The sequence below is a fragment of the Tauraco erythrolophus genome, chromosome 6 (assembly GCF_009769465.1).
Source record: "Tauraco erythrolophus isolate bTauEry1 chromosome 6, bTauEry1.pri, whole genome shotgun sequence".
In the NCBI taxonomy this organism is placed as follows: domain Eukaryota; kingdom Metazoa; phylum Chordata; class Aves; order Musophagiformes; family Musophagidae; genus Tauraco; species Tauraco erythrolophus.
The window spans coordinates 40,621,792-40,647,335 of record NC_141470.1 but is presented as its reverse complement, the minus strand read 5'-3'; the positions used below and the strand labels follow the sequence as shown (position 1 = coordinate 40,647,335).

The 25,544-nt window shown below is 36.6% G+C and overlaps 1 protein-coding gene across 2 annotated transcripts in view; it reads left to right on the top strand.

Moving 5' to 3' along the window:
* The first annotated feature begins 802 nt into the window (after positions 1-802).
* Positions 803-25,544, top strand: part of NOVA1 (NOVA alternative splicing regulator 1) — a 154,174-nt gene continuing 129,432 nt past the window's right edge. For both annotated transcript variants that reach the window (XM_086613524.1, XM_086613523.1), the window contains exons 1-2: positions 803-938; positions 2,805-2,948. In XM_086613524.1, coding sequence (XP_086469650.1) covers positions 803-938; positions 2,805-2,948 — 280 coding nt within the window. The remainder of the gene's footprint in view (positions 939-2,804; positions 2,949-25,544) is intronic.

The following is a 25,544-nucleotide window of genomic DNA, read 5'->3' as shown; positions in this document are numbered from 1 at the left end:
TGCGCCCGGCGGAGGCGGCGCTGGGGCGAGAGCGGAGCAGCGCCGCGCCGCACAGGCAGCGATCCCCCCTCGCCACCCCCGTGCACACGAGCCCGTCAGTGAGGGAGGGCACGGGAGCCCGGGAGCGGCGGGCAGCCGCGCCGCAGCGCCAGGCGCGGCACTAGGGCAAGGCGGGGACGGAAGGGGGCTCAGAGGCAGCGTGAATCATCTCCCGCTTACTCCCTCGCCCACCATTTACACCGCTCGCTCTCTCCCTCCCTCCCTCCTTCTCCCCCTCCCTCCCCGCCGCCTCAGTCTCACTCGTTCTCTCTTCCCTCCTCTCCTCTCCCACTCACTCACTCGCTCTCTCCCCTCCTCTCCTCTCCCACTCACTCTCTCCCCTCCTCTCCTCTCCCACTCACTCTGTCCTCTCCTCCTCCTGTCTCACTCTTTTCACTCTTCCCCCTCCTCCCCTCTCCCCCTTTCTCTTCCCTCTCTCGCCCCCCTCGCTCCCCTGTCTCCCTTCTCCTCATCTCCTCCTGACACTGCACTGCAGCTGCTCCTCCAGCTCAGTCCTGCCCGCTTCCCTCCCTCCTCTCCCTTCCCTCCCCCCGGGTGCCAGATAAACAAGGCGCGCAGCATCCTCGACAATCCCGAGCTTAGCTCTACGTTTTCGAAAAGGACAAGAGAACGGGACGAGCCCCCTCCCCTCCTCCTCCTCCCCCCCCCTTCCTCCTCCTCCTCCTTCTCCTCCTCCCCCCTTCCCTCCCTGCCCCCCCACCACAGAAGGGAAGAGACAATTCTCCTCCGAGCAGCAGCAAACATGATGGCGGCAGCTCCCATCCAGCAGAACGGGACCCACACCGGGGTTCCCATAGATCTGGACCCGCCGGACTCCCGGAAAAGACCGCTCGAAGCCCCCCCTGAAGCCGGCAGCACCAAGAGGACCAACACGGGCGGTGGGTATATCCTCCGTCACCTCCCCCCCCGCCCAACCCACCCACCTCTCCGCTTCCCTACCTGCCTGCCTGCCTCCCCCCCTTCCCCCCCAAACATTCCCATTTCTCTAATGTTATCATTCATCAAAATGGCGTCGGTTTTCAGCATCTACCAGTCTTTTTTATTTAATATCCACGCCGGGGCTACACAGCCGTGACCCTACGGAGACTAGGAGGGAGCACAAGGGGCTTCTGCAGCCCAGCGATCTCCCTCGCCCGCTTAACGATGGGCGAAAATAAATGGCAGCTCGAAGGAGACGGCAAACGCACTTTCCTCCTTCCACATCCTCTGGGTCGCAAGTTGAATTTAAGCCTTTTCCCGTGCGTTTTCCTCCTCCTCGGCCTCCCTTCTATTGTCAGCGCATACACGGCGTGTGCCTGCCGTGCTGGGGGCGAGGGCTGGCTGGTGGCGGGGGGAGTCGCCTCTCGGCTGCAGGGACTCGCTAGTTAACATCCTGCTCTTCCTGGAGGAGATGAGTTATAACGGGACCAGCATCTCCTCTCTCCGTTGGCACTGGAGTCGTCATAACAATGCACCGAGGCAGAGGTGAATTTCTTTGCCCGATATCGGGAGCAGCGGTCTGGCTGTGCGCGGTGCGTGGCTCAGCCGGCGGTGGTAATACGGGCGGGCACGACTGTCACACACAGGCACTTCTGGAGACGCTCGGAGTCTCCGATAAGAGAAGGAGGGTGAACTGGAATCGCTCCTTCTGCTTAGGGGAAAAAAAACCCCACAACTTTGTGAAACGGGTTTCGTGATAAAAATCTTGATGTCCATGCCAACGGGACGTGGCCTTAATTACTGGGGAGAGCCTAAGTCTGGGGAACCGGCGGACCCTTATTGTCTTGCACTTTTTCGGAGCCGGTTGCGGAAGGTTCTTAGACTTCAGTGTAGCCGGATTTAGCAGTGGGGCGAGGGCAGAGACGATTGTGCAGTTGCCGGATCAGACTGGGAATCCTTTTTTCTTTTTCCCCTCCATTCATTGTACATATATATTTTTTTCCTCCTGTTCCGATTGTGTGCTTTAACGCTAGTGGTGGGTAGAGGATTGGCATTGTCTATCTCGTCACCTTTTAAGTGTATTTAAAATAAGTGACTTAGGCTTTTGATCAATTGGGAAAAATTCTTCTTAATGTCCTTTAATTAATGAGCTTAAAAGAGATCATTGTCGCTTAAGAAGTGCTAAAGGAATACATCAGGATTACTTAGGCAAGTGATTCCATCCGTACCATGTTAAGTTGTTTTCTTGGCAGTGGCTGAAATGCTTGGAATAGAACCCCACATTTTGGGTGGGTTATTTAGTAGCAGAGTAGTCGTTTTGCTCACTTAAGAAGAATGCAGGCAATAGCTAATTGCTATTCTCGTGTGTTTGCTAATGACAAACAAATGGCACATCAGAATTTACAATTCATTCCTTCTTAGTTTTGGCATTTCTTTTGCAGCATTTTCCAGCAAGGTTGTAGTTGTTAGTAGGCACGTCTTCGTGCAGGGCTTTATTTTGTTGAAAGGGGTCTGATCATTTCCTGCGTGCTGTGGTTACCGTTGGGAAAAAGGCCACCCTTGAAATAGAATTTGGATTTTATTATTCTTTTGCAGAATAAAGGAATCTATGTGGATTCTTTAATTCTCTCAGAATAAATGTACATCTTTTAAAATGTCAAAGGCATCGTCTAAACGTGTCTTGTAGAATGACGCAACTGGTTAGATGTAAATGCATGAATTACTGAATGAGTTCAAAGATGTAATATTTTGTTTATTTGTGGGTCTGGGGAGAAAAAAATAAAAGTTTGTAAGCCATATTAACCATGCATATCTCAATTTTTCAGAGGATGGCCAGTATTTTCTAAAGGTCCTCATACCCAGTTATGCTGCTGGATCTATAATTGGGAAGGGAGGACAGACAATTGTTCAGTTGCAGAAAGAGACTGGGGCCACCATCAAGCTGTCTAAATCCAAAGATTTTTACCCAGGTAGGTGCAAAAATTAGCCAATACTTTATTTTTAAATCCCAAGGGATGGATGTATGTATCAGTGCTGGAAGCATGATTTCTCAGAAAAGTATGTTAGAAAGTGCAACAGTGAATGTAAATGTTCTGTCTTGGTGTATGGAATGGACTGGGCACTAGCTGCTTGAAATATGTTTAAAGATGTTTACAATGTTTCTGCAAAAGAATATTTTCATTAACATTTTGATTGCTTCGGTGTTTAGTTAAAAAAAAAAAAAAATCTATCTTTTAAGGAATCAACCTGACAGCCAGCATAAAAAATAATTGTTCGTTTGAAGTTTCCAGACATTGTAATGACAATTAAGCTAGAATGAGTAAAAATGAGAGGCCGCCTCTTAAAGAATGGGCCATTTACTTTAAATCCATTATGTACCTTCTTTCTGCTTCACTGCTTTGTTCACTGGCTCTGGAGTGAAGTAAAGAGGACAAGTGCTGCTCTTTAGATATTCTTTATATTATGTTTATCATGGTGGTGGAAGAAAACTCTATTCTAAAAATGAAATACTTTGGATGAATAAAGAAATGAATAGAAATGAGTATTTTATATCAACTATATTAATAGATAAGAAAGAATTTTTAAATATTTGCGTATAGCAATAATAAATACCTGATTTAGCATTTCTCCTTCATAAGAGGGAGTCTTACATAATGATACACAAGATTTTATGTTCTGCAATTGAATAATAATTTTTTTTTCCTAAAGATAAACAAATTAGCGTTCTGTAATTGAACTTTGTTCTAGAGGACTTTTTAAAAACTGATGTGAAATAACAACGTAGCTAACACATTTGTGGTGTTTTGCTTTTGTTATTTTGAAGGATAACTGGTGATTTAGAATTCAGTCGACTAGCTGTTACCAACTTTTTTCTGTTCGAAAAATAAGAGCTGCTTTGCATTTGATCTAGTTTAGCAAGATGACTGAATTCTACGAAATAGCGAAGGCAGTTGGTATGGATGTAAACAGAACACTAACATTGGAGTGTTTAGCTTTCCCATCCTCTAACTTTAGTATCAGGCAGAAATTGATGATTTTTTATTAATGGAGAGATTGTGGTGTATTTACAATGATGATTTTTGATGTGGAAATTTTAATGCACCTGTTGTACATCTCCTTAATGAATGTAGTTTATAATACTTCAATGTCAGAGTTTAAAGTGATGCATGTAAATTTTTTTCCTGTTGAAAGATACAGTTGATGAACTGATGCTTGTTGTCTTTGAGTTTTTGGTGTGGTGTTTTTTTTTGCTTTTACTTTTCTTCAGAAAGTTAGAAAAAATGGTCTTTTATTTTGAAAGGTATGTTAGGGTGGAAGAAAAAGTCAATGTAGAATTGTGAAAACTCTTGGAAGAAATAAGAGCATTCAAAAGAGCCTGATTGCAGAATTAATAACATAATCTGGGTAAAGAGCCGCAATAGTAAATTAAATTCACTGTCAATAGATGAAAATGAAATAGATTTTCTGCATTATACATGAGGTGGTATCAGATATGCAAGGATGTTACAGAAAATTGGTGTTTATGAAGAATATTCCAAATACCAAATTACAAGCCTTTTTATTTTACTACAGTTTATTTACACTCACTTGGAAAGGATGCTCTGAAGATTAGATCTTTTGTTCAGTGCTGTAGCATAGTTCTTCTGTTTTCTGATTAGATCAGAATTACATATTTTTTTGTGTAGCAAATTGTAAAGAAATAGCAGCGGTAGCAGAAGAAACTTTGAAAAATAAAAATTAGAAATCTAGGATGACATGAGTAAAAATGTTTGTGTCAAACACATTCTCTCTTAAAATCAGTAGTAATAATATAAATAACTAGGACAGTGAGGCTCAAGTAGTTTCACTGTAACAGGTGCAAATGAAGTTCCAGTTTGACTTCATACAGTCTGCTTTGAATTTGCAGCCACATTGTATCGCACAGAAAATGAGTGTTTTAAGGAAGTTGGCGACTGATAACCTGCTAAAGCATGGAAGAGGGATGAGAAATGGATTCCAGCATGGCTAGCTCTCATTAGTCTTTCTGTTTGCATTTGACCACCAGCCCATGGAATTTTCGGAGGTCCTGACATTCCCTGAGCTGATGGCTTTTGGGTTTCTTCCAGACTCTTGTGTTCATATAGTATTAGGGAATATAAACCTTTTGAAATAGCTAATATAAATATATGGTTGATTTTACTTATAGAGTTTCTTAAACAATTATTCTGTTTTCCTAATAGAAGTTACGTAGTCTGTACCTCTGATGTTTGTGACTATAAATGTGTTTAATGTACATCTCACTATGGAATGTTCTCTTGCTGAAACTTCTGTGAAACTTTTCTGTATTTCTGAAAAGTTTTAGCACAGTCTGAGAAAGTTGCTGTTCGGAGAGGAGGAAGTTGGTTGTAATACAGAAGTCATGAGTAGTTCCTATGATCTAATAGTGTTCTTTTTTTTTCCTCTGTGATATAGGACTTCAGTATGCAGACTGATTTCTGTTGGAATTATTTTTGTGCATCAAAAGGTGACATAATTACTGAAGAATTATATGACAGCTGTAATTACAAGAAATTGAAGGAAAAACCAGCTTTTTACTGAATATTTTAGTTTACAAAATAGGAAGCAGTATATAAATACGTTACTGTCCACTACAGTCGTATTTTTTGAGTACACAATATATTGTTCGCTTTTCAGGTTACCTGCTGACTTTTTCTAATTGTCTGGACTTCTGCAATTTGACTTTGATTATTGTGCTTAGATTATCCCTGATTCTTTTCTATTCAGGCTTGTCCCTCTAGATTAGTGGAAATGAAATTAAAATGGCAAAATATGCCCTACTTTTAAACTGAATGGTGCTGATCCTTTTTGCAGGGAAGTACAGAGTGTGTATTGACTAGTACGTTCTGGTCCAAAATTTAAATACAGATGTGGCTGTGCTACTTTAATATTAATGTAGTGAACTTCATAAAGAAAGTGGCCATTCTGTGAAGCTATTTTAATGTATGATTTTGTCTTGAATAATATAAAAAACAGTCAGTATTTATGTTGTATGAAGCTCTCATTGTCTTATCTGTTTCTCCATTCTGAATTATAGTGAGCGCTGGACTGAAAACTACTCTGGACATTTGTATTTTTTTCCATTGCGAATGCTGGCGTGCACTCGCTTTCTTGCTTTCTCTCTCATGCACTCTTGCTCTCTCTCTCTCTGTGCTCCTGCCCCAGTGTCTGTCTCTCTCTCTCTCTCTCTCTCTTTTACACACATGCGCGCGCACACATGCACAAAATTATGTTACATCGCATCATGTTTATCTTGCAACAGGATCTTGCCTGGTCTGAACTTGGTGCTTGAGTGAATTTGAGCTCGGTCAGTGTTTTTCAATTTATTGGGATATGAAGTCATATGTGTACTGAAATTAGATCATATTAAGAGCAGAGATTAATAAAAACATAATTAAATGGGGATAAGGTTTTACTACTTTTAACAATAGATTAGCTTTGTTGTTTTTATAGCAGATTTCTAATCGGTAGTGATCTAAATGTTTGGAGAATACAAAAGCTGGGAGTTTCCTCCCAGGCGTGTGTAGAGAGTGTAAGAAGTGTTGTGTGGCTATATTATGTTTTTACCAAGTGACTTGTATTTTAGATGTTTTTGTGTTTGAATATCAGATTATTTTTGTTTTTTAAACATTCGTGTATTATGGGAGATCGTCTAGCTAATTTTTATGCAAGTGCCCTTTTGATAAGTCTCTTGTCCTGACTCTTAAAAACCTTTCAAACACATTGAGTGTGTAAATAATAAAACTTGACAGGAATTTATAATTAATAAGTTCACTTTCTAGCTTCATTCACTCCTATTAAACTGTTAGGAAGGGAGAAGGTATAATTACCAAGCTTGATTCACCATTATTATTTCCTTTATACAATAAAGGAGTTGTCATGTTAATATATAGCTCTTAAAAATAACCTAAAGTCTAGTAGGGAAAAGAATTTTTTTGAAAAATCAACACTTGAAATAACGTTGAAAGGAAGTAACTGCTTTTTCAGCTATGAAAGGGAGAAAAGAGTAATGGAGTTAGAAGTGAGAATGGCGTTAGCTATTAGCTGTCTGTTGTCATGGTTCCTTGAAGGTAGTTTGTCATACATCAATAAATGCATCTCACTTTTATTCTTGATACTTGTAGTTTTTTCTAAAGTGTTAACATTAGCTAAGTAGAGACTTTGTGCATATGTATCTAAGCTTTTCAGATTCTGTTTTAAACATTTTACTTGTATCAGTAACTTTGGGTATAATGGGACTGAAGAAATGGCTAAACAGTGAGTAGAGATTTCAGAGGTGGAATTTAGAGCTGAGTAGGTTTGTAAAGTAATCTCTGGAGTCACTGATCTTTCTATTAGTTTAAAAAAAAAAAAATACTAACCACCAAAAACCCCCAAGTGTTGATTGCCAGCTGTTCATAGAGATAATTCTCAGTTGGACAGTTGTCAGTTGCCTGGTTACTGGAACAGAATGAAAAAAAGTTAGCTTGTTAGCCAGCAGATCCTTAGTATTTTACATTTAAAAGGAAGCTGAAACTGAATACGTAACTTGGTATGATCTTGAGATTGTTACAGATCTAACTCACCCAGCGTACTATCACTTAACAGCTTCTCTTTTGGTAGGCTTAGAAGAAATCATTGCAAAATTTCTACTTAAACTTCCACTCAAAATTTCTCTATGTGTAAGGACCTATTCATGTAAATGAGTGAGTAAACTTTGACATAGTAAATAGCTTTGGTTTGCAAGAAAGTACTGTGTCTTTGTCTTGTCTAAGAAAGATTTAAAACACCTTGTGATAGATTTGGAATGGTTGATCTAACTTTAATAAATGATACAGACTTTCTATATGTGCACTCAGTTGGCAAAGAAAAGAACAAAGTAAGGACGGCTGTTATCACAGGGAAATGTCGTATTTAGTAATTTACAACTTTTTTCTTGTAATTGCTTTTGACTAATTTTCAATATAATTGAAAACCAAGTGATTCTCAGCAGATTAGAAATCTTAGGTAGGTGAAAGTTCTTCTAGTAACAGTACTGTTTTTGATATTTCTGTAAACCAGTTATTCTTTAAGAATATCTATTTTCTGGATTCATGCAGGGGAAAAAAACCCCAGCAACTTAAGAAGAATAGCTGAAGTTGGTATGCACTGAAGATTTTAAATTTTCCTCTTTCACAAAGTTTAAAATTTCCGTACAATGCTTTGATGGTATTTTGCAGACAGATAAAAGTTTTATCGGGTGTTTGTCAGAACATAGGTCTTGGAGCTAATATTTAAAAAGTATAAACAGGGAGTGTCTGAATCTCGTAATTGCTTTCCTCTTCTCCCTTGTGCAGTAAAAGAAACATGTTCTCGCTTTTCGTAATGGGTGCAACCTATAACAAGCAATACCTTTTTCAAATGCTCTTTGATCTTGTTTGTTCTTTAATTAATTGCATTAACTTAGATATTGTCCTCAGTAGTTGACCACAGAATTTATTTTGTCAATGATCAGTAGCTTTTTGGCCAGGGGAGAAAACCTTGGATTTAGTGAATTTGGCAGACTGGCTTTTAGAAATGGATCATAGAGGGATTTGGAGGAGGGCTTGCGCCTGATTACTGTCTCATTTCCGTCTTTGGACACAGCTCTAGCATACAGTTAAGCAACATCTGTAAAGATTTGACTGGCAAACATCTCTCTGGGACTCATCATTGCATCCTGCAGCAGGTGCAGTCAGCTTTGCAGTCCGTCTTAAGAAGAGGTTAGTTTGTTTTTTAACATTTATCAATAGGCCAGCGGGAGTTAATGAGTTGGTGAGGAGTATGGTAGTTGTCAGTTGTCCAGTGTTGGAATGCTGCAGGTAATTGGGCTGGACTGGTGAGAGCTGTGGCAGTGTGCTTCTCACGTTGCACTGCAGCTGCTGTTGATCTTAATTAATCTGACCCTCGGAGGCTGCAGTGTCATGGTACAAAACGCAATACATGCTAGAAATGGAAAGGCTGCTTTTTCGACTCTTATTGACGGTTGTGTTTCTAGGTAGGCCTTTGGTTTTCTAATTGAATTCATTTGACGCTAGCATAAAATTCTTAATGTACTTCAATCTGAAACTGTAATACATTTTTCCTGTTTATCGAATATGTCTGTGGAGTAATGAAGCTGATAAGCATGTTTTTGAAATGCCACCGTTATAATGGACTTTGAAAAAATATTTGTGTTTATTCTGACAACAAATACAATTGTCTGTAAATGAAAAGAGTTATATCGTTTGTGTCTGGTATGGATTTCTGGTGTACTGGAGTATGCTCTATGGTGGAGTATGCTTGGTGCTCATGCTGGCTAGCTCAGTCTTGTGATTCATTTAAGGATTTCTAGTAACATGGAAAAAAATGTAAAATGGGAATTTGGTATTTGGCAGTTGGAATAAATGATTGTGCTGTGCATGTGCGAGGCTATTAATTTACTGGAGATATACTACTATCTTCTTCCTGACTGCGTGACATGGCTTTAGGAAACTATCAGGTTCCTTACGTTCACCCTGGTGTTCAGGGCCATTATGTCTTTCCATCCCCCAAAGGAAATATCAAACCAGAGTTTAGCCTAGAGATCTTTTAAATGTTGCATTACAGACTTGTACAGTTCTGTTCCGTCCCATTTTTGTTTTGCTTTCAGGAGTATCTACATTCAGTTTGTGATTATTCATAGCATTAGAAAGATTAAGTACATTGCTTGTGTTTTAATGTAGAAATAGAGAAGTGGTTATCAAGATACTCTTAAATTTGCCCTATATTTAATAGACAAATATTTTAATACATAATAAAATGACAACTATCCGCATTCCCATCCCCCCATATTAACTTGTTTTCACTTTAACATATTTGATAATTAGTTATGGTTGAATTTGATTGGGGTTTACTTAATATTACACGTCCTGTTCTTGATTATAGCCAAGCATTAAAATTCATTTGGAAGTACTTAACTGGTCTGATTGAAATGTCGGTTTAAGACAGTATTTGGAAGGATGTCTGTGGAAGTCAACACTCAACTGTACAATGCTAACAATGCCTTTGTAACTTTTGAATATGAATTTATCACTGTCTATGTGAGCTAGTTATGAGCAATGCTATTGTGCATTGCTCTTCCCAACTTCCGAATTGCAGCAAATTTTGTGTAAAGTTTTAAGTGTTCTGCATAATTGATGGGCAAAATTAAGTTTCCTTCATGAAAGGCCAGAGAACATAGGTTGATGTACGAAGTGGCTGATGTAAATAACTAGCTATGTAACCAGAAAGCACTTGAAAGAATAGTATATTAGCAACCAGGTTTAAAGTTATACGTTGACAATATGAATGATCTGGGGTCAGATCCGTTGTAAGTGAGGAAGAGATACCCTTGTCAACTTATGTATATGAAAGTGATTGTGTAACATTAGCATTTGTTGGATATAAATAAGTGTGAATCTCAGACAAAATTTCGTATTTGCCTGGTCTTGTAGGTTTTGATTGTGAAAAGACTAAACATCTGTTTTCCATCATTGATCTCTCACTGCATCCTGCAGGGCCTGTCATCTCAGCATTGACAGGATCAGATGAAAAATACAATCGATGTGTTGACATTTTTTTGAGAATCACTCAGGTAAGATTACTTGTTATACAGAACTACAGTGAAATTCATGGCTGCTGCTAATGTTTCACCAGTTGGAGCCTTTGCATTCTCAATCATTAATTAAATTAGATACTGAGGTTCTCTGCATGTTCCCTTGTTTCTATTTTAAAAGCACTTTTTGTGCCTTGCTCAGTGCCATTTAACTCTCTTGTAATTTCCCACGTAAAGAGCTTCACACATTTGTACTATTTTCCCCCACTTCATGGAGTGACACCTGTTTGCTTGAATCAAGAACCATAGTGCACACCTACAAAGCTCTTGGAAGATTTGTATGTACATGCATTTTATTTTGTTTTGTTTTCAAGTAGTTCTTTTTAGATTCTTCATTGGCAACATGAGGAAGAAAATTCTCTGTAGAGAACCAAACAGTCAGAGGTAGCAACAATTTACCATTGTCCTAGTGTGTTCTGAACTCTGATTTTCAAACTATACATGAAAAATTACAAATATTTAACTGGGGAGTCTTTCTTTTTAGAACATAAATTACTGAAAATATCTACATGAACTTAACTCTGTCCCATTTGAAACTAGGACAGTCATGCACTGGAAAAGTAGGAAATGGCACGTGTCCGTACAGTTGGCTTTGTTGACCATCCAGTGTGCTTATGGAATCAAAGCTGTATCAGTATGTATTCCCAAAGAGTTGGGCAGTGAAATACCACGGCTATGAGGGAAGGGGGAGGAAAAACCAGTTGGGCCATATGCCGAGTTGGAGCTTGATCTAGTTGAGGTTTACATTTTGTCACTATCTGTAATCTGGCGTTAGGAAATGCCAGAGTGTAGGTAGGATAGTGTATAGTAGTAGTAGCAGCAGCAGCAATTCAGGTGCTGCAGCAGATTTTGTTCTGGCAGCAGTATTGAGCTGGAGTTATAGAATATTTATGTTTTATTGTAATCTGGCAGCCTACAAACAGTTTTCCTGAGCAATACAAAAAAAAAAAAAAAAAAAAGGGAAATAGGTGGCTTTTTAGTAGTTTATTGACCCGGATTTGAAGAAAACTTCTGTGGAACAGGAGAGGTTCTTCTGGCATTCCGTCTGTGCTGATTTTCAAAGGTCTGCAATGAAATGCTGCTACTGGATGCCATAATGCTTTATGAAAATAAATTGTTGCAATGAGAAATGTTAGACATAGAACATATATGGGGTTTGTTTTCTGTCTTGCATGTGTGTGCACACTTCATTCTTTGTATGTCTTCTACTTACTGTATTAGATGAACACTTGGTGACTCTGTCAATCTAAAGTAAAAATTCCATTCCCTGGGAACTCCTTATAATTATATCACTTCCTAACTTCTGAGACAGAATTCTGAGTTTTTTACTGTGCAGTGCAGCACACCTAAGTCTGCCAGTTTTTGTTGAGATTACTCTTCCTCAAGCAGCATATAATTTCTAGCACAGTGAAATGCTCAAAAAAAAAAAAAAAAAAAAGGAAGTGTTACCTTCACAAAGTGGTTTTTTTTTTTCAGGGATATAAGGTTTTGTGTTTTTGTTTAGGTTGGTAATGCCAAGTGCTCATCTAGTATTTGCACTGCTTTTAACAATAATAAAATATGTACTTTGTAATTTCAGAAGCTTTCTAGTTCTGTATGGATCTAAATCTATGACTAGCTGTTCTAATAAGTGCCAACATGGTACATTAAATGAATAAATTCTTTTTTTTCTGATGAATTGATCTCAAATAACCATAAAAAAGATGGGACAATTTTGTGCAATGAGCAGGTAAACTCTTAGGATTGGACAGGAAAGAGCCTCTATAAAAAGCGAGTTATCTTGTGTAGGCAGTAGCAATTTTTTTTACTTGAGTTCATAATGAGTTCTTTCCCTGAATAACTAGTATATAGAAGAAGGAAACAAGTGGTTCCTCAGGTAGCCAAATTTTAAATCAGTTAGGTTGTTAAAACTAGTATTTTTACATTATGTAGAAATCCACAGGTAATTGCTAGCCTCAGAGCTTTAGTCTTGCATGTTCTTCATGAGAAAATTGATGAAATGATCAGCTTTATTTATTTATTTAGGTTTTCCTGCATCTTTTAAAAAATAAAACCCCCTCAGTTTATGCAAAAGTTCTATAACCTTCTAGTATTAGAGACATAGAGTGGATAGTGGTAGCAAGGTCAGTGTTTGAACTAAATACTATATTAATACCTAGTTAATTTTAATTTTTGTTTCAGTTTTTAAGTGGTACTTTTTTGATTAGTAGCTAATCGTTCTCTTGTTTCTGTATATTTCAGTGGCTCATAGTTTTGATAGTATTTTGCTATTTAAGGGAATGTGGAGTTTGATGTTCAGAAGTAGTTCCAGTTCTGTCCTTCACACTTCATTAGCTTAGTACTTTCTGATTTGGAGGGTGCAGGTGTGAGAAGGGCACAAAATTTAGTCATCGTAATCTTGAAATAAGTACCTTGATTTTTTTCTCGTTCTCCTACACATATGCATATGCTTAGAATGAGGAAAAATAAACTCATTGTTTATCCACCTTTTGTCCTTTTTGATGGACTTATTAATATGGTGTGTAAATTACTACCATGCTTTCAGTGTTGACTAGTGCAGGAACGTAAGTTTCATCTTGTGCAAAATTCTTTCAGTGTGTTTTCTTTTGTAAAGAAGTCTCTGCTTGTAAATTTTGGTGGCTTTGTGTTGGCTGTCTGAAGACCATTGATTTTTTTCATTATTTATTTATCTTTAAGTATTTGGCTTTTTACTAGAATGGCTTGTTTCTCCCAATACAAACTTTCAGAAGTTATGACAACAATTTACTAAGGGTTGTGGTATTTCAATTGCAATTAAAATTTAATGACCTTTTCCTAAAAATATGCATATAATAAAATGGGTCCTAATGTAACATAGGGACTTTTTTCTGTGAAGTGTGATTGTGTAGGAACTCAGAATAGGTGAATATAATGCTCTTGATAGTTGTAAGCATGGAGGTGTCTTAATTTGGATGGTTTTTCAACTGTCAAAGAGTCTATGAAGACAAAACTAAGAAAGCATGCGGGGGTTTTGGTGTAAATTAGTATGTATTAGTAGCACTGGTTTTGTGTGACGAGGTTTTCATATTGTAAAGTATGCTTACTTTACAGGTGATGTAGATAAGCTGATGATGGCTATCTTCAAGTCAAGTGTGTTTAAACCTAAAAATATTTCAGGAACTAATATAAATTTCATATTTGTGGTATGACCTACTTCAGTAGGTCTAGAAAGAGGTGTAATGTCGCAATGCTAATTTAGAAGAAAAGGTGCTGTTAGTGGTTATCTACTGAAATGAAATGCAGTTTATTGGCAAACCAAGGGAGAATAATGGCATATTTTGTGTGAAGTGATCCCAGTTGATATAGAAAGAGATGTGTGAACTGTAGTGCAGATTCAGATCCATAGATATTCTGGAATCCTCATAGATAAGTCTCTATCTATGTAGAGGGAAGGACCAAGATACCTTAGGACATTTGACTAGACTTTATCTCTCTGTATTGAATCTTTTTTAAAGTTTCACTCTGCTTTAAGCAGGTTCCATTGTGTTAATCCCTTTAGAGTGCAACAGTTTTCACATAGTGTTTAAGTGCAGGATTTTAAAGGGGTTATCGCTTCCCCAATTTCTTTTTCCCTTGCTCTAAAGCAAAAGATAGTTTTCATATTGGATTTCTGAATAGGTGTTTCTTCTGGGTAGAAATAACTTAATGGTGTCATCTGCTTCAAGGTGTGGGATGTCCCCTACGTTTACCCTCTTCCATGGGGGAAATGGAGGAATCTTGCTGGGCAGGCCATCTTACAAATGCTGAAGATAATTAGAAAGATATATTTAATCCAAAAAATACTATGTGTTTGCTGCTTATTAGGGAAAAAAACCCAGTGATTCAGTCTCAACAAGTATTTAATTTCAATTTTTAATCTTCAAGTAATTTTTTAGGCCTCCTAGTTTTTGCTCTATAATCCTTTACATTCTGAATCTCAGAGTAGTAGTTCAGCATGTTCTGAGTGCTGAAAAATTTGTACTTTATTTCATAAGCAGTTGAACATGCATCTTTTTTTACTTGCACTTTTATACTTGATGTTCAGAATTATAATTCTGCCAGTAAAATATAACCATTACTCTATCTGATGAATTTAGATTTTGTGGTAAGTAGAACTTTTCATTTTTAGATAGGGTGAAGAGTTTCGAAAATAATCAAATACAACAAGTTGTTTCCCATTCTTTGTGTTGTGTGAGGTCAAATATTCTACTGAAGTTGAGCATTTCTTTAAGTTGCCCAAACTCTTTATATACGTGGATTAGTACAGTGAGATACAGTTCTTCCATTTTTCCATTGCTTATGTTCTGTTACTTTCAGCAGAAGGAATACAAATTCTTTTTCTTGTCTCTTAAGTATAAGGGTTGAAAATGAGAATTTCTTTCCTATTTGCCACTGCCTCCCAGTGGAGACACTCCTACGAAGGCAGTAAAATTATGAGCAGTTTCTGTATACAAACATGAAATTCAAGTAAGTACTGAATTTAGGCAAGCTGGAACATGCATCCAGTCTACGTAGTCCCATATTGATGTGTTTTCACATAAGAACAGATGAATAGTAGTGTATATTAAAAATAAAAAAACCCCGAACCCAAATTTGTATATGATTCCAATTTAGATCTTTTGGTAGAAGACATTTCTTTCTAAATAAAGGAATGTTATGGGTTTTTTTTGTTTTGTTCCCTGATGCTTGTCTATGGTAGTGTACATTTACTGCTGCCTTTTCCTCTGAGAAGGGATGCGTTCTCATCATTTTCTAGCCTTGCAACCACTTGTAATTGAACTTTTTTCAACTGGATAGAGCAGTTTGCATTTGTGTTTGGAGATGTGTTTCTTCCTACATTCAATTTTAATATAGTCAACTAAATGATGAATACAGGAATAACATGTGCTTTGGTGGGGATCATGTAGGATGCCTTTTTAGTTATAAGCAGATGTTTATCAAAAATAGGTATATAACACAGATTATCAGTATGAACATGCCAAATATGCATATTCTTCCCTTTTGGGATAAGAGTTTCTTATTTTCTTTTAGTTCATGGTCCCTTTGCAAGAAAAATTACGTTGTTTAAAAAGTTCCTTTCAATTTTTTATGCAGAAATGCAGCCCTTTGCTAATACCAAAAGCAGGACAAATGATAAAAACTTAGTGTATATAATCACTAATGTTTCGTAATTGTCTTATTCTTTGGCTTTGCTCAAAAATGTGGCTGGATTTTCTGATATTAAAAGAATAATTCTGTGTCTTTATGTATAGACTGGCTTTTTAATATATTTATAAATCTGTTCAGTAATTCCATGTAGGAAAATACTGGCTTTATGTTAATGTATGCCAGTCTTACTAAATGGACCATTTTAAAAGAGAAGCATTAGATCTAATCCAGATTCAGTTACAAATCCTCTTCAGACTAAACGTTTTCTAGAATCTGTTTGCATTTGCAAATAATTCCTCTTGTTAAAAGCATTATTTTTTCCTTTGTTTCAATATACTTGTTTTATTTTAATTTTAAAAGGTGAAAATAAAAATTTACGAAGAAGTATGGAAATGTCTGAATTATCAAAAATTACCTAAACTGTTAGTGGGAAGGATTCTGTAATTAGAGTTCTAATCTGAAATGTTACAAGTCGCAGGTAAACTTTCTAAAAATAAATGTTAAGGAAATATTGGCATTTTGATTTAATAGTAATAATTAAGTCAAATTGTCCTATTTTTATTATTATAAAAAATGTTTTGGCTCATCTTTTAGAAGAATTGTTTGGAGTTTTTATGAGAGGGGAGGCTGATGAAGTATGTACAGAAGAAATCGAATATATACACCATTCTGCTTTTCTGTAAGGAAAAATGTTGGAATACTTTGAGTTTTCCTATATTTGGGATAGTCCAGTTGTTTACACAAGCCTTTATTCTTTTAAAAAAATTGCCCTGATTTATTTATCGAAAATGAAAATCTAAAAAAATGTTTTGGTTTAATATTCAAATTCTAATGTCTTTCAAATTATTTCATCAAAAAATTAAACATTATTTTTGCATGTGTTTAATTTTGAGTTTAAGAGAAACCTTCTGTAAAGGTAATTGCAGATTCAAGGACGATAGGCCTTTAAAAACAAATAGGGAAAAAACTGGGGAGACAATTAAACTCTTGCATGTTCTTATTTATAATGTAATCTGTGCTTTTAGAATAAAATAGTATGTTCAAGTATATCTCGATCTTTACCTTTATTTTGTACTCCACAACAATAACCAGAAGTATTTGGAATAGCTGCTACATAGTTATTTGGCTACTAAGGTGTTAACTGTTTTGTTTCCATGCATGTTTTAATTTTATTGTGTAAGAATATATGGTCCTGTTTGAGTTGCAAAAGGAGATTAAGATTATGTAATGTTTCTCGGTAATTATGCGTGAGCTCTTTGCTTATTTACGCAAAGAAACATTAAAAAAAAAAAAAATCCCTCTGAACAGCTGAAGTGACACCAAACACCAGCTGGGGAATCTGAAATCAAATATTTTTAGGGCATGATTTGTATTGAACTGCAATTAGAATGTATGATTCTGCAACAGCGATTGTTCCTAGTGAGGTCAAATTGCACATGAAGAAGGAACACAAGTGAGGTCTGTCTTCACTGCAACTGATGTCTGCACACGTGCTATTTCACAGTATTTTTTTAATCACATGCAAAACTGGGAGAATGACTAACTTGATTGTTCTATTTGTCCATTGTCCGTTAAGACTTAGTATGTCAATAGGTGAATTAAAGACCTGAAAGGAAAAATAAAAATGGAAAATACTCTTTTTGAGAAACTTATTCTTACTATTAAAATTAATTTTGCACCTTAAAATTTTACTAATAAGAAAGCTAAAAGCATTACTAAAACATTAGAAAGACTTATTCTAATATGTGTGGGGTTTTTTTTTTTTTTCATATGTAGTGAATGACACCTTAAAAATACAGTAGCGACCTACTGGTATTATAACAGATAGCATTTTCTGTTTTCAGATAAAACAGTGCATTTTGACACATTGTTTCAAAACTAGAACAGCTCTGCATATGAAAACACAAACTGTGATAATTAGATAGATATGCCATATGTGGTAGTTTAAGCTGGCATATATCTCAAATGGCACGTTTAATGTACTGTATTACTGGAATTAGTAATTTTACAGCTGAAAGCTGTTAATTCTGTTGTACCTACTCTTTCATGAGCCTGTAGGTAATGATGGCAGACCTTTTCCTTTGCAAAGACTTGCTTCTGGTAACTTAAAACATAGTTATGAGTTGCTGCATTTTTAGTGGAATCTTTATCTCGTGTGTCCTTCCTGTAATATTTTAGGTATTTCTAACCACTTCAGAATTCTTTTGTAGTAAGGATACAGTTAGTATTGAGGGATGGTCAGAATGTTTGCTGCAGTAAAATGTCTGTAAGAGAGGACGAAGGAAGGTCTGTCTTTTCCATGTAGCCTGCTCTTCTCAGTGTAGAACTTCCCTCAGTTTTTAAGTTGAGGCAAAAAAATTGTCAACCCTGAGCACTTGGGAATTGTTAACGGTGGTTAGAATCCTCACACCTGGCCTTTCCGCACTGTGCAGCTAGATAAAAATCACTGGTCGCGCATGACGGAGAGGTCGAGGGAGGAAAGTAAGACTCCGGAGTACAGCTGGGTATGGCTGGGATGCAGTTGATTGCTTTTTTCGTAGCAGCTTGTGTGGTGCTGGGTTTTAGATTTGTGAACAAAAGTGCTGGCAACATGTGCTGGCAACATGCTCATATTTTAACTGGTGCTGAGCAGTGTTTGCACAGTGTCAGGACCTTCTCTGTTTTCACTCTGACCACCACCCCCAGCGACCAGAGTGGGCATGCACAAGAAGTTGAGAGGGGACACAACCAGGCAGATGACCTTACCTGACTAAAGCTGTTCCATGCCACATAACATCATCCTAGCAACAAAATGGAGAGTAGGGGGTTTTAGGTAGTCTTTTACTCAGAGAGTAGCTGGGCAGCAGTCTACCCATGGGAGGTGGTGAGTGATTGTCTTTGCATCACTTTTTTTTCTTTTTTTTTTTTCCTTCTTCCTCTTTTCCTTCACTCATGTTATCTTGACCCATAATTTTTCTTGCTTGTGCTCTTCCTGTTTTCCCCCTCCATCCTGCTGGGAGGGGGGCGGGAGGGGAGGAGTGAGGAGTGAGTGAGCAGCTTTGTGTTCTTAGTTGTTGACCAGGGTAGGCCCACCACAGGGATTATTAATGTTTTTGTGCTGTGTAAACATTTTGCCTTTTTATAAATGTAGGAGAGGAAGAAACCCCAAAACTTCACTCAATTTTGTCTTGGTGTACTGGCAGACACTGCTAAGAGTTACGGAAATTAATAGAATTTACAGCTCTGGATGCTGGTTAGGTCCTTGTCCATGTTCGCTTACATATATGGTTCTTTCTTGGGCTTCTAGGTTGAGAGTTCAAAAAGATCATAGTATAGAAGGCAACACAGGTTTTTCAGGAAGCTGATTCAAGGGTATGGTTAGAAAGTGGGTGAGGAAAGGACCTCATGGATTAGTGAATCCGATTCTCTGTTGTCCTTTCAGACAAACCCATATAAATATCATGATCGTAGCTCTTTTAAGGCCCTCCATCTACCCTAAAATTGAGGTAATGCTTCCAGTTCCAAGCTCCTCCACAAGAGAAATGCAAGGGAAAACCTCTGAAGTGTCTTTACTTACTGAAGAGATGTCCCAAATGAAATAGGATGAGGATGACAAAGGAGGCTTGGTGCTTATTCGTATGCAACTATTCAAACAAGCTGGTGAGAAGGTAAAATTTTTGTAGCAAATTAAAGAGGCCGTTTCTTTTTCCTTTGTAAGATAACTGTAATTTAGTTAATGAAAAGAACTGCTGTCCTTTTTTGACAGAGCTATTAATGGGACAGCATACTCATACAATCATACTGTTGGGTCATTAAGTCCAATTCCATCTTTTTGCAGGTAGCTGTAATTCAAAACTGCAGTCTATGGAAGTGCTTTTTAAGACAAATAGGAACTTCTGGAATTGTATGATTTCATTAGCATTGGGATTCGCTGCTCGCTCAATAGCCTTTATTCCTGAAAGTATACATGATTCCTTTCACAAAAACCCTAGCTAACTTTTTAGCTTTGACAAGTTCTAATTTAAGGATCAAGTGACTCCAAGCATAGTGCCACTTGAATATTTGATCAAATTCATAAATTAATAATGTGTGAGTTGAAAAATTAGTTTGGTTGATAAGAAAACCTGTGTTGGAATTAAACATGACATTATAAACAGATCACTATTACCTTTAAACCAACCATACTTTCTGCTAATTTGCATGAGGTTGTGGTTGTATTTTTTATTCATGTTCTGTATGCTCCTCAGCCATTTTCAGGCTGTATTCCCATCTATATGTTTTTTATTGTAATACAATTATCTCTTCTCTCCCCAAGCCTAAACTGAAAGAATGAAATTTGAAAGTCAAGTAGCTGAAAGCGTTCAGATTTTTAATTTCCTGTGGTTAATTGTATCTGTGTTGTACATGGAAAGACTGTGAAAACAAGTATATAATCTTGTAACTAGATGCTAAGACAGTTGTGTGTGAACAGATTGGTGGAGAGGAGAGGAGTGTTTTCTAGACTGAGTGTTTCAAGAGCCTTTTCAGCTTTTAGCTACTCTAACTTCTCAGTGATTGCTTCCACTGTATGTACTGTGGCCACTGCTTTGGCAACCTGGATGAGGAGTTTTTAGATTTGTTGCAATGTTTTTGCAAAGGCAGGCAGGAAATCAAAGCAGCATTTTTTTCAACTCTAAAAATTCTGCCCTATTTGAAAATATTTTCATGGGATGAAATAGCTGCTTCTCTTGCTCAGTCTCAGTGAGTTTTAAAATTGAGCTTTTAGCATTATCCACAGCAGTCTTTATTAAAAGGGACATTTTTACCTTGTGATAGCTGTTGCACTTCTCTGCAAATGTAATAATTAGGTAATTTCAAAGATATATGTGCCTGCATATGTGCAGTGTGGTGCTATGTTAGATCCATCTTACTTTTTTGTTCTAGAGTTCTGTTATGACTTCCTTATCATTTCTGTATCCTTTGCCTTTTTTTTCTTGTTTGCAATATTATCTTTTTGGTGTGAACCACTCTGAAATTCATAGAATTTGCCTGAATTACAGACTGATGATGATTTCTAGAAAAGGGTGTGTTAACCTGGCTGGCACTAAACGCCACACAGGTGCTCACTCACTCTCTCCACCCCTGTCGTTAATGGGGAGAGAATGGGGAAGAGAATTAAAGGAGAAAAGGGAAGGAGACTCGTATGTTGAGATAAGAACAATTTAATAATGATAATAATATGAAATTAAAAGTAATTATGATAAAATAATAGTAATAATATATTAATATACATAATTATAATGATATATAATATTATAATATAATAATTATAACAACATATACAGACAAGTGATGCATAGTGTAATTGCTCACCAACCGGTGGCCAATGCTTGTCCCATCCAACCAAGTGAGCCTGAAACGGATAAATCCCAACACTACAATCCCTGAGTGAGAGGCCCGAAAAGAGAGCGAGAGAGAGAGAGAGAACTCCAAGAGATTGAGGGAGAGTCCCCCTAGAAGAGAGAAAATAATCTCAGCTTCCTGGTCAACCCTCATCTATATACCAGGCATGATGTTGTATGATCTGGGATGCTCCATTGACCAATTTGGCCCTCAATCCTAAATTCAAATCATAAGGAGAGTTGTGGACCCTTTGTCTTGGCCATGGTCCTCCCAGCCTTTTGTGATCCTGCACGCTGGCAAAACACGGGAAGCTGTAAAGTCCTGGATGTCTCAGTACCAACTATAAATACCAGTGTGCTATCAATATTCTTCTCATAACAAATCCCATGCTAAATACAAAATACAGAGCTCCTCTAGCTGCTAACAAGAAAAACTAACTCTGTCCAAGTTGAAACCAGGACAAGGGACAAGAAAATTGAACTGGAAGGGGAAAGCAATTACAAATACTTCATCCAAGCAGTGCTCAACTGTTTGATCTCTAAACTCCTTGGCTAGAGAGTTGGGAAAAGTGTAACCGTAGGGATTTTTATGAAAGGAGAAGTAGAATATAGAGAGGCTTTTTGATTGCTCTGGGCCTGTCATGAATATTGTTTCATTCAACCTGAGGACTGGGGAAAGATTTAGTTTTTAGTTATTTAGACTGCTTTGGTATGTTACATAGGAGATTTTCTTTTTTTTTTTTTATTTTTAAATAGAAGTTTTGTATTTAAAGTAACTTCTGGAGCTTTTTTTTTTTAACAAAACTTTGATTTTGTTATCTTAAATTTTAGGACTGAGTGTAGCTGTAGTTTTTAGCAGTCTAAATTTCTATGTGGAGTTGGATAAGAGAAGCAAAGTCACATCTAAATAGTAACAACAATTGCTGTCTTGGTAATAGAGGAATTTTATAATAAAATTTATTATAAAATCTGTTTTCAGATTGTGTTGCACAGTTTCACTCTGTTTGTAACTGAGGGGCCATTATGTCTAGATACTTTAGTGCATAACAAAGTTTGGCACTTCTAAGTTCTTAAAAATTTGTGTAAGACGACCATTTTTACAGTTGAAAGTATTTTACCGTTCAAGGTTCCCTCACAATATGTGCAAAGTGAGATGGAGTATGTTTTAGATTCCTTGTCAACAACCTGATTCCTGTCTGTTTCCTGAAGATTATTGTGTCTTGTCTAAGCGCGTAGGAAACCTATAGGATTCTTGTATTCTGTCTCCTGTAGAAATGCAGAACTAAAATCTGTCCTTTACCCTAAGGAATTTACCTCCTGAACAGAAGGCAAGAATGGTTTTGCAATTAACTTCATGTAGGAATGTGATGTGTATGTTTTATATACACACCACATATATGTGTTGGAATGACATTGGATAAAAATTTATAAACATGAGATGATATCATTATGTTTTTCTAAATTGAAGTTACAGAATTAGTTTAATAAATTTTGTCATGACGAATTTGTGTTTCAGACTAAACAAAAAAAGTTAGAAGAGTGGCTTTATATTTTTTGAAGAACCTACAAAATTAGTAAAATCTTTCCAGTTACTATGTATATGTGCAGCTGATATGTTTTTAACACTTTATGTTAATTTTTACTTTTAATCAGCAATCAGGACAAGTAGTTACTAAAGTGGCAAAGTTGTTTTGTGAGTGTCACTTAATCTTGCCTGAATTTAAAAGCTTTTTTAATGATAGTTAAAAGAGAAGATAATTTAAAAGATACAGACTTAAAGGAATTATATATTTCAAATCTGTTTCTTGGAGGATCTTTAAGGTTATATTTAAAAGAAAAAAAAAGTTTGCAGATTCAGTGGATTAATTTTATTCAAAAATTATACTATACCTTTCGCTATTGCTAATGCTGGCTCAGAAACAAAAGAGGAACAATGCTACCTTTTTTACTGTGTACATAGGAAAATGACCTCTGGAAAGTTAAGGCAAAACTGATGTACAAAAAACTATAGCAAATTTACATGCTGCGAGTGAAAAATTCCATCCATGAAAGTATCAAAGAACTTCATTCCTAGTTAGAGGTGGCACTGCTAAATTATCTACTTGTCCGAAGTATTGTCTTCATATTCTCATGCTGCTACTAGAAGGAATGGTATTTGTCCATGATATCGAGGTGCTTATACTGAGGTGACTATGTACCAGTATTATATTTGGTTTATTTTTTTTTTTCTCTGTTACTGGTTTATGAGCCACCTTTGAGCTCAGTGGTAGAAGTTACTGTTTTCTTTCATTTTTATGCGGTAGATTTGAACAGTTATGAATTAAATTTGTCCATCTATCATATTCAGGGTGTGTGTTTGTAAATTTAGGAATTATTTCAAACCATTTGTGCAGTGTTCCTGTTTACGCACGTATTTATTCCCAATTTCACAATACTTAAACAATAATGTCTGATAGCTTATGCTATTCAAAGTGGAGTAGCACCAAATCTTAAGGACTGTAGTGAGCTAAGTTCCATTTTGAATTAAAAAATTGGAATAATGTGAACAGAGAGAATATCCGTATGTACAGCTCAATGCAAGATGTATTCACAAATGTATAATAGCTGTAACACATTCTTTAAAAGATAATTTCATGTACCTAAGTGAAACCCAGTGAAAAGATGGGTATGTCTGAGGAAAATTACAAAGTGGAGAAAGGAGGCGGTCAAACTGGGGAATAATTGTTTTAATCGCAATTATTCTAACTTTGATCTTATCCATTGAGGCTTCTTGTGGTCGTTATCCTTGATGGAATTAGTGGAAATAAGTGGGGTGATTTCTCACTCATAAGTTATGTCATTTCAGATGTTTTGATGTTTACTTTGTGATTAAAAAAATAAACATAGGAAAAACGTATGTATATGTAAGTTATATATGAAATATTTCGACCTGTACTGTATTTAGAAGTCTTAGCAAAGAAGAAAAAGAAGATAGGCTTATAGTATGGTTGGAAAGTGAATTTGTGAAAAGTATTATTGCTAGAGATTAATCAAATGTAATGGTTGAAAACACAAGCTTGAAAACAGGAGTCATCTTAAAACTAATAAAATTTTTAGGTAGTTGTGGAAAGACATAAGCAAAACCTGATTTTATGAGGCTCAAAGGAATAGCTGATGTATTTCCCTAATTTTAGCTGTGTGTTGTAAAATGCTGGAGGTGTGTTGAATTTCCTTTTGTTTATCTTTTTTGGGTGCGATTTTAAGTAAGTAGGGATGTTGTATTTGAAATTTTTGCAGTTGATCATTTGTTGTCACAGTTAAAGATCTGAGTTATTTTCTGATATATCAAATCCTATGGATTTAAAGCTATTTCTTTATAAAGATGTTTTATATAAGACATAACTTGACATGTCTACGCTGCTTTGAAAGTCTGCTTTTGTTTTTGTTTTTTTATCTTTTTTTTTTTTTTAATTAGGGATGCTGGTTGTTGTCCCCTGGAAAGGAAATTACTCTAGTATAACAGATTAAAGCTAAAAAATCTCCAAACATTCAGATTTCATAGGTCTGGAAAATCCCAGGCACTTTTAATTTTGTACTTACAAAATAGAGCTACTGAACAAGCTGTGAACATCTGTACAAAAATTAAATGCAATTAAACAACTAATTAGCAAAATCAAATTCAACTAGATTCCTTGCTGCCAAGATTTCTCACTTAAATTATGTAGAAAAGAATTTAAAAAGAAGCCATTGAATGAATGTATGAACAGCTATGTTCTGGCATGCTGTTATGTCTATAGCCTACTGCTTCTTAATATGGCTTTGTGTTAATGTAAACTCACCTGAAGTCTGTTATTTCTGTTGATGTTTTGAAGATATTAATAAATTTACCTTGTTCAGATAACAAAATTGGAAATGTTAGAGATGCCTTTTCCTGACAACAGTGAATTTTACTTGAAGTGTGAGATTAAAAATTATATACATTTTAAAAAATAAGACAGGAATATAGAACCTTTTCCTCCTTACCAGGTATTTATTGCGGCTTCCAGTGAGTTATTGTTGTGTAATGTGATTCAATAGGCAGTAAGTACATTTAGGGCAGCAGGAGGATTTCTTGGCTTCAGAGAGCCTGTCCTCAGGCTCCTCTTTTTCAATTTCCATTTGGTAGAAAATTAAGATGTGGATGAGAAGGAACCATATTCCAAAAAATTTCTCATTGAGATGATTGTGGAAGATCAAGATGGTAGTAGCTGTGCGCAGAATGTGCCTGCCTTGTGCGATAAACATACTGTTATTATGTGAACTGCAGAACACTGAGAAAATATACTGAGGAAAGACCTTTCTGTAATGACTTTGTTTCTTTTTTCATTTCAGAATAGTATATTTGATCCAGTATGGTGCTTCTTTTGTTCTTA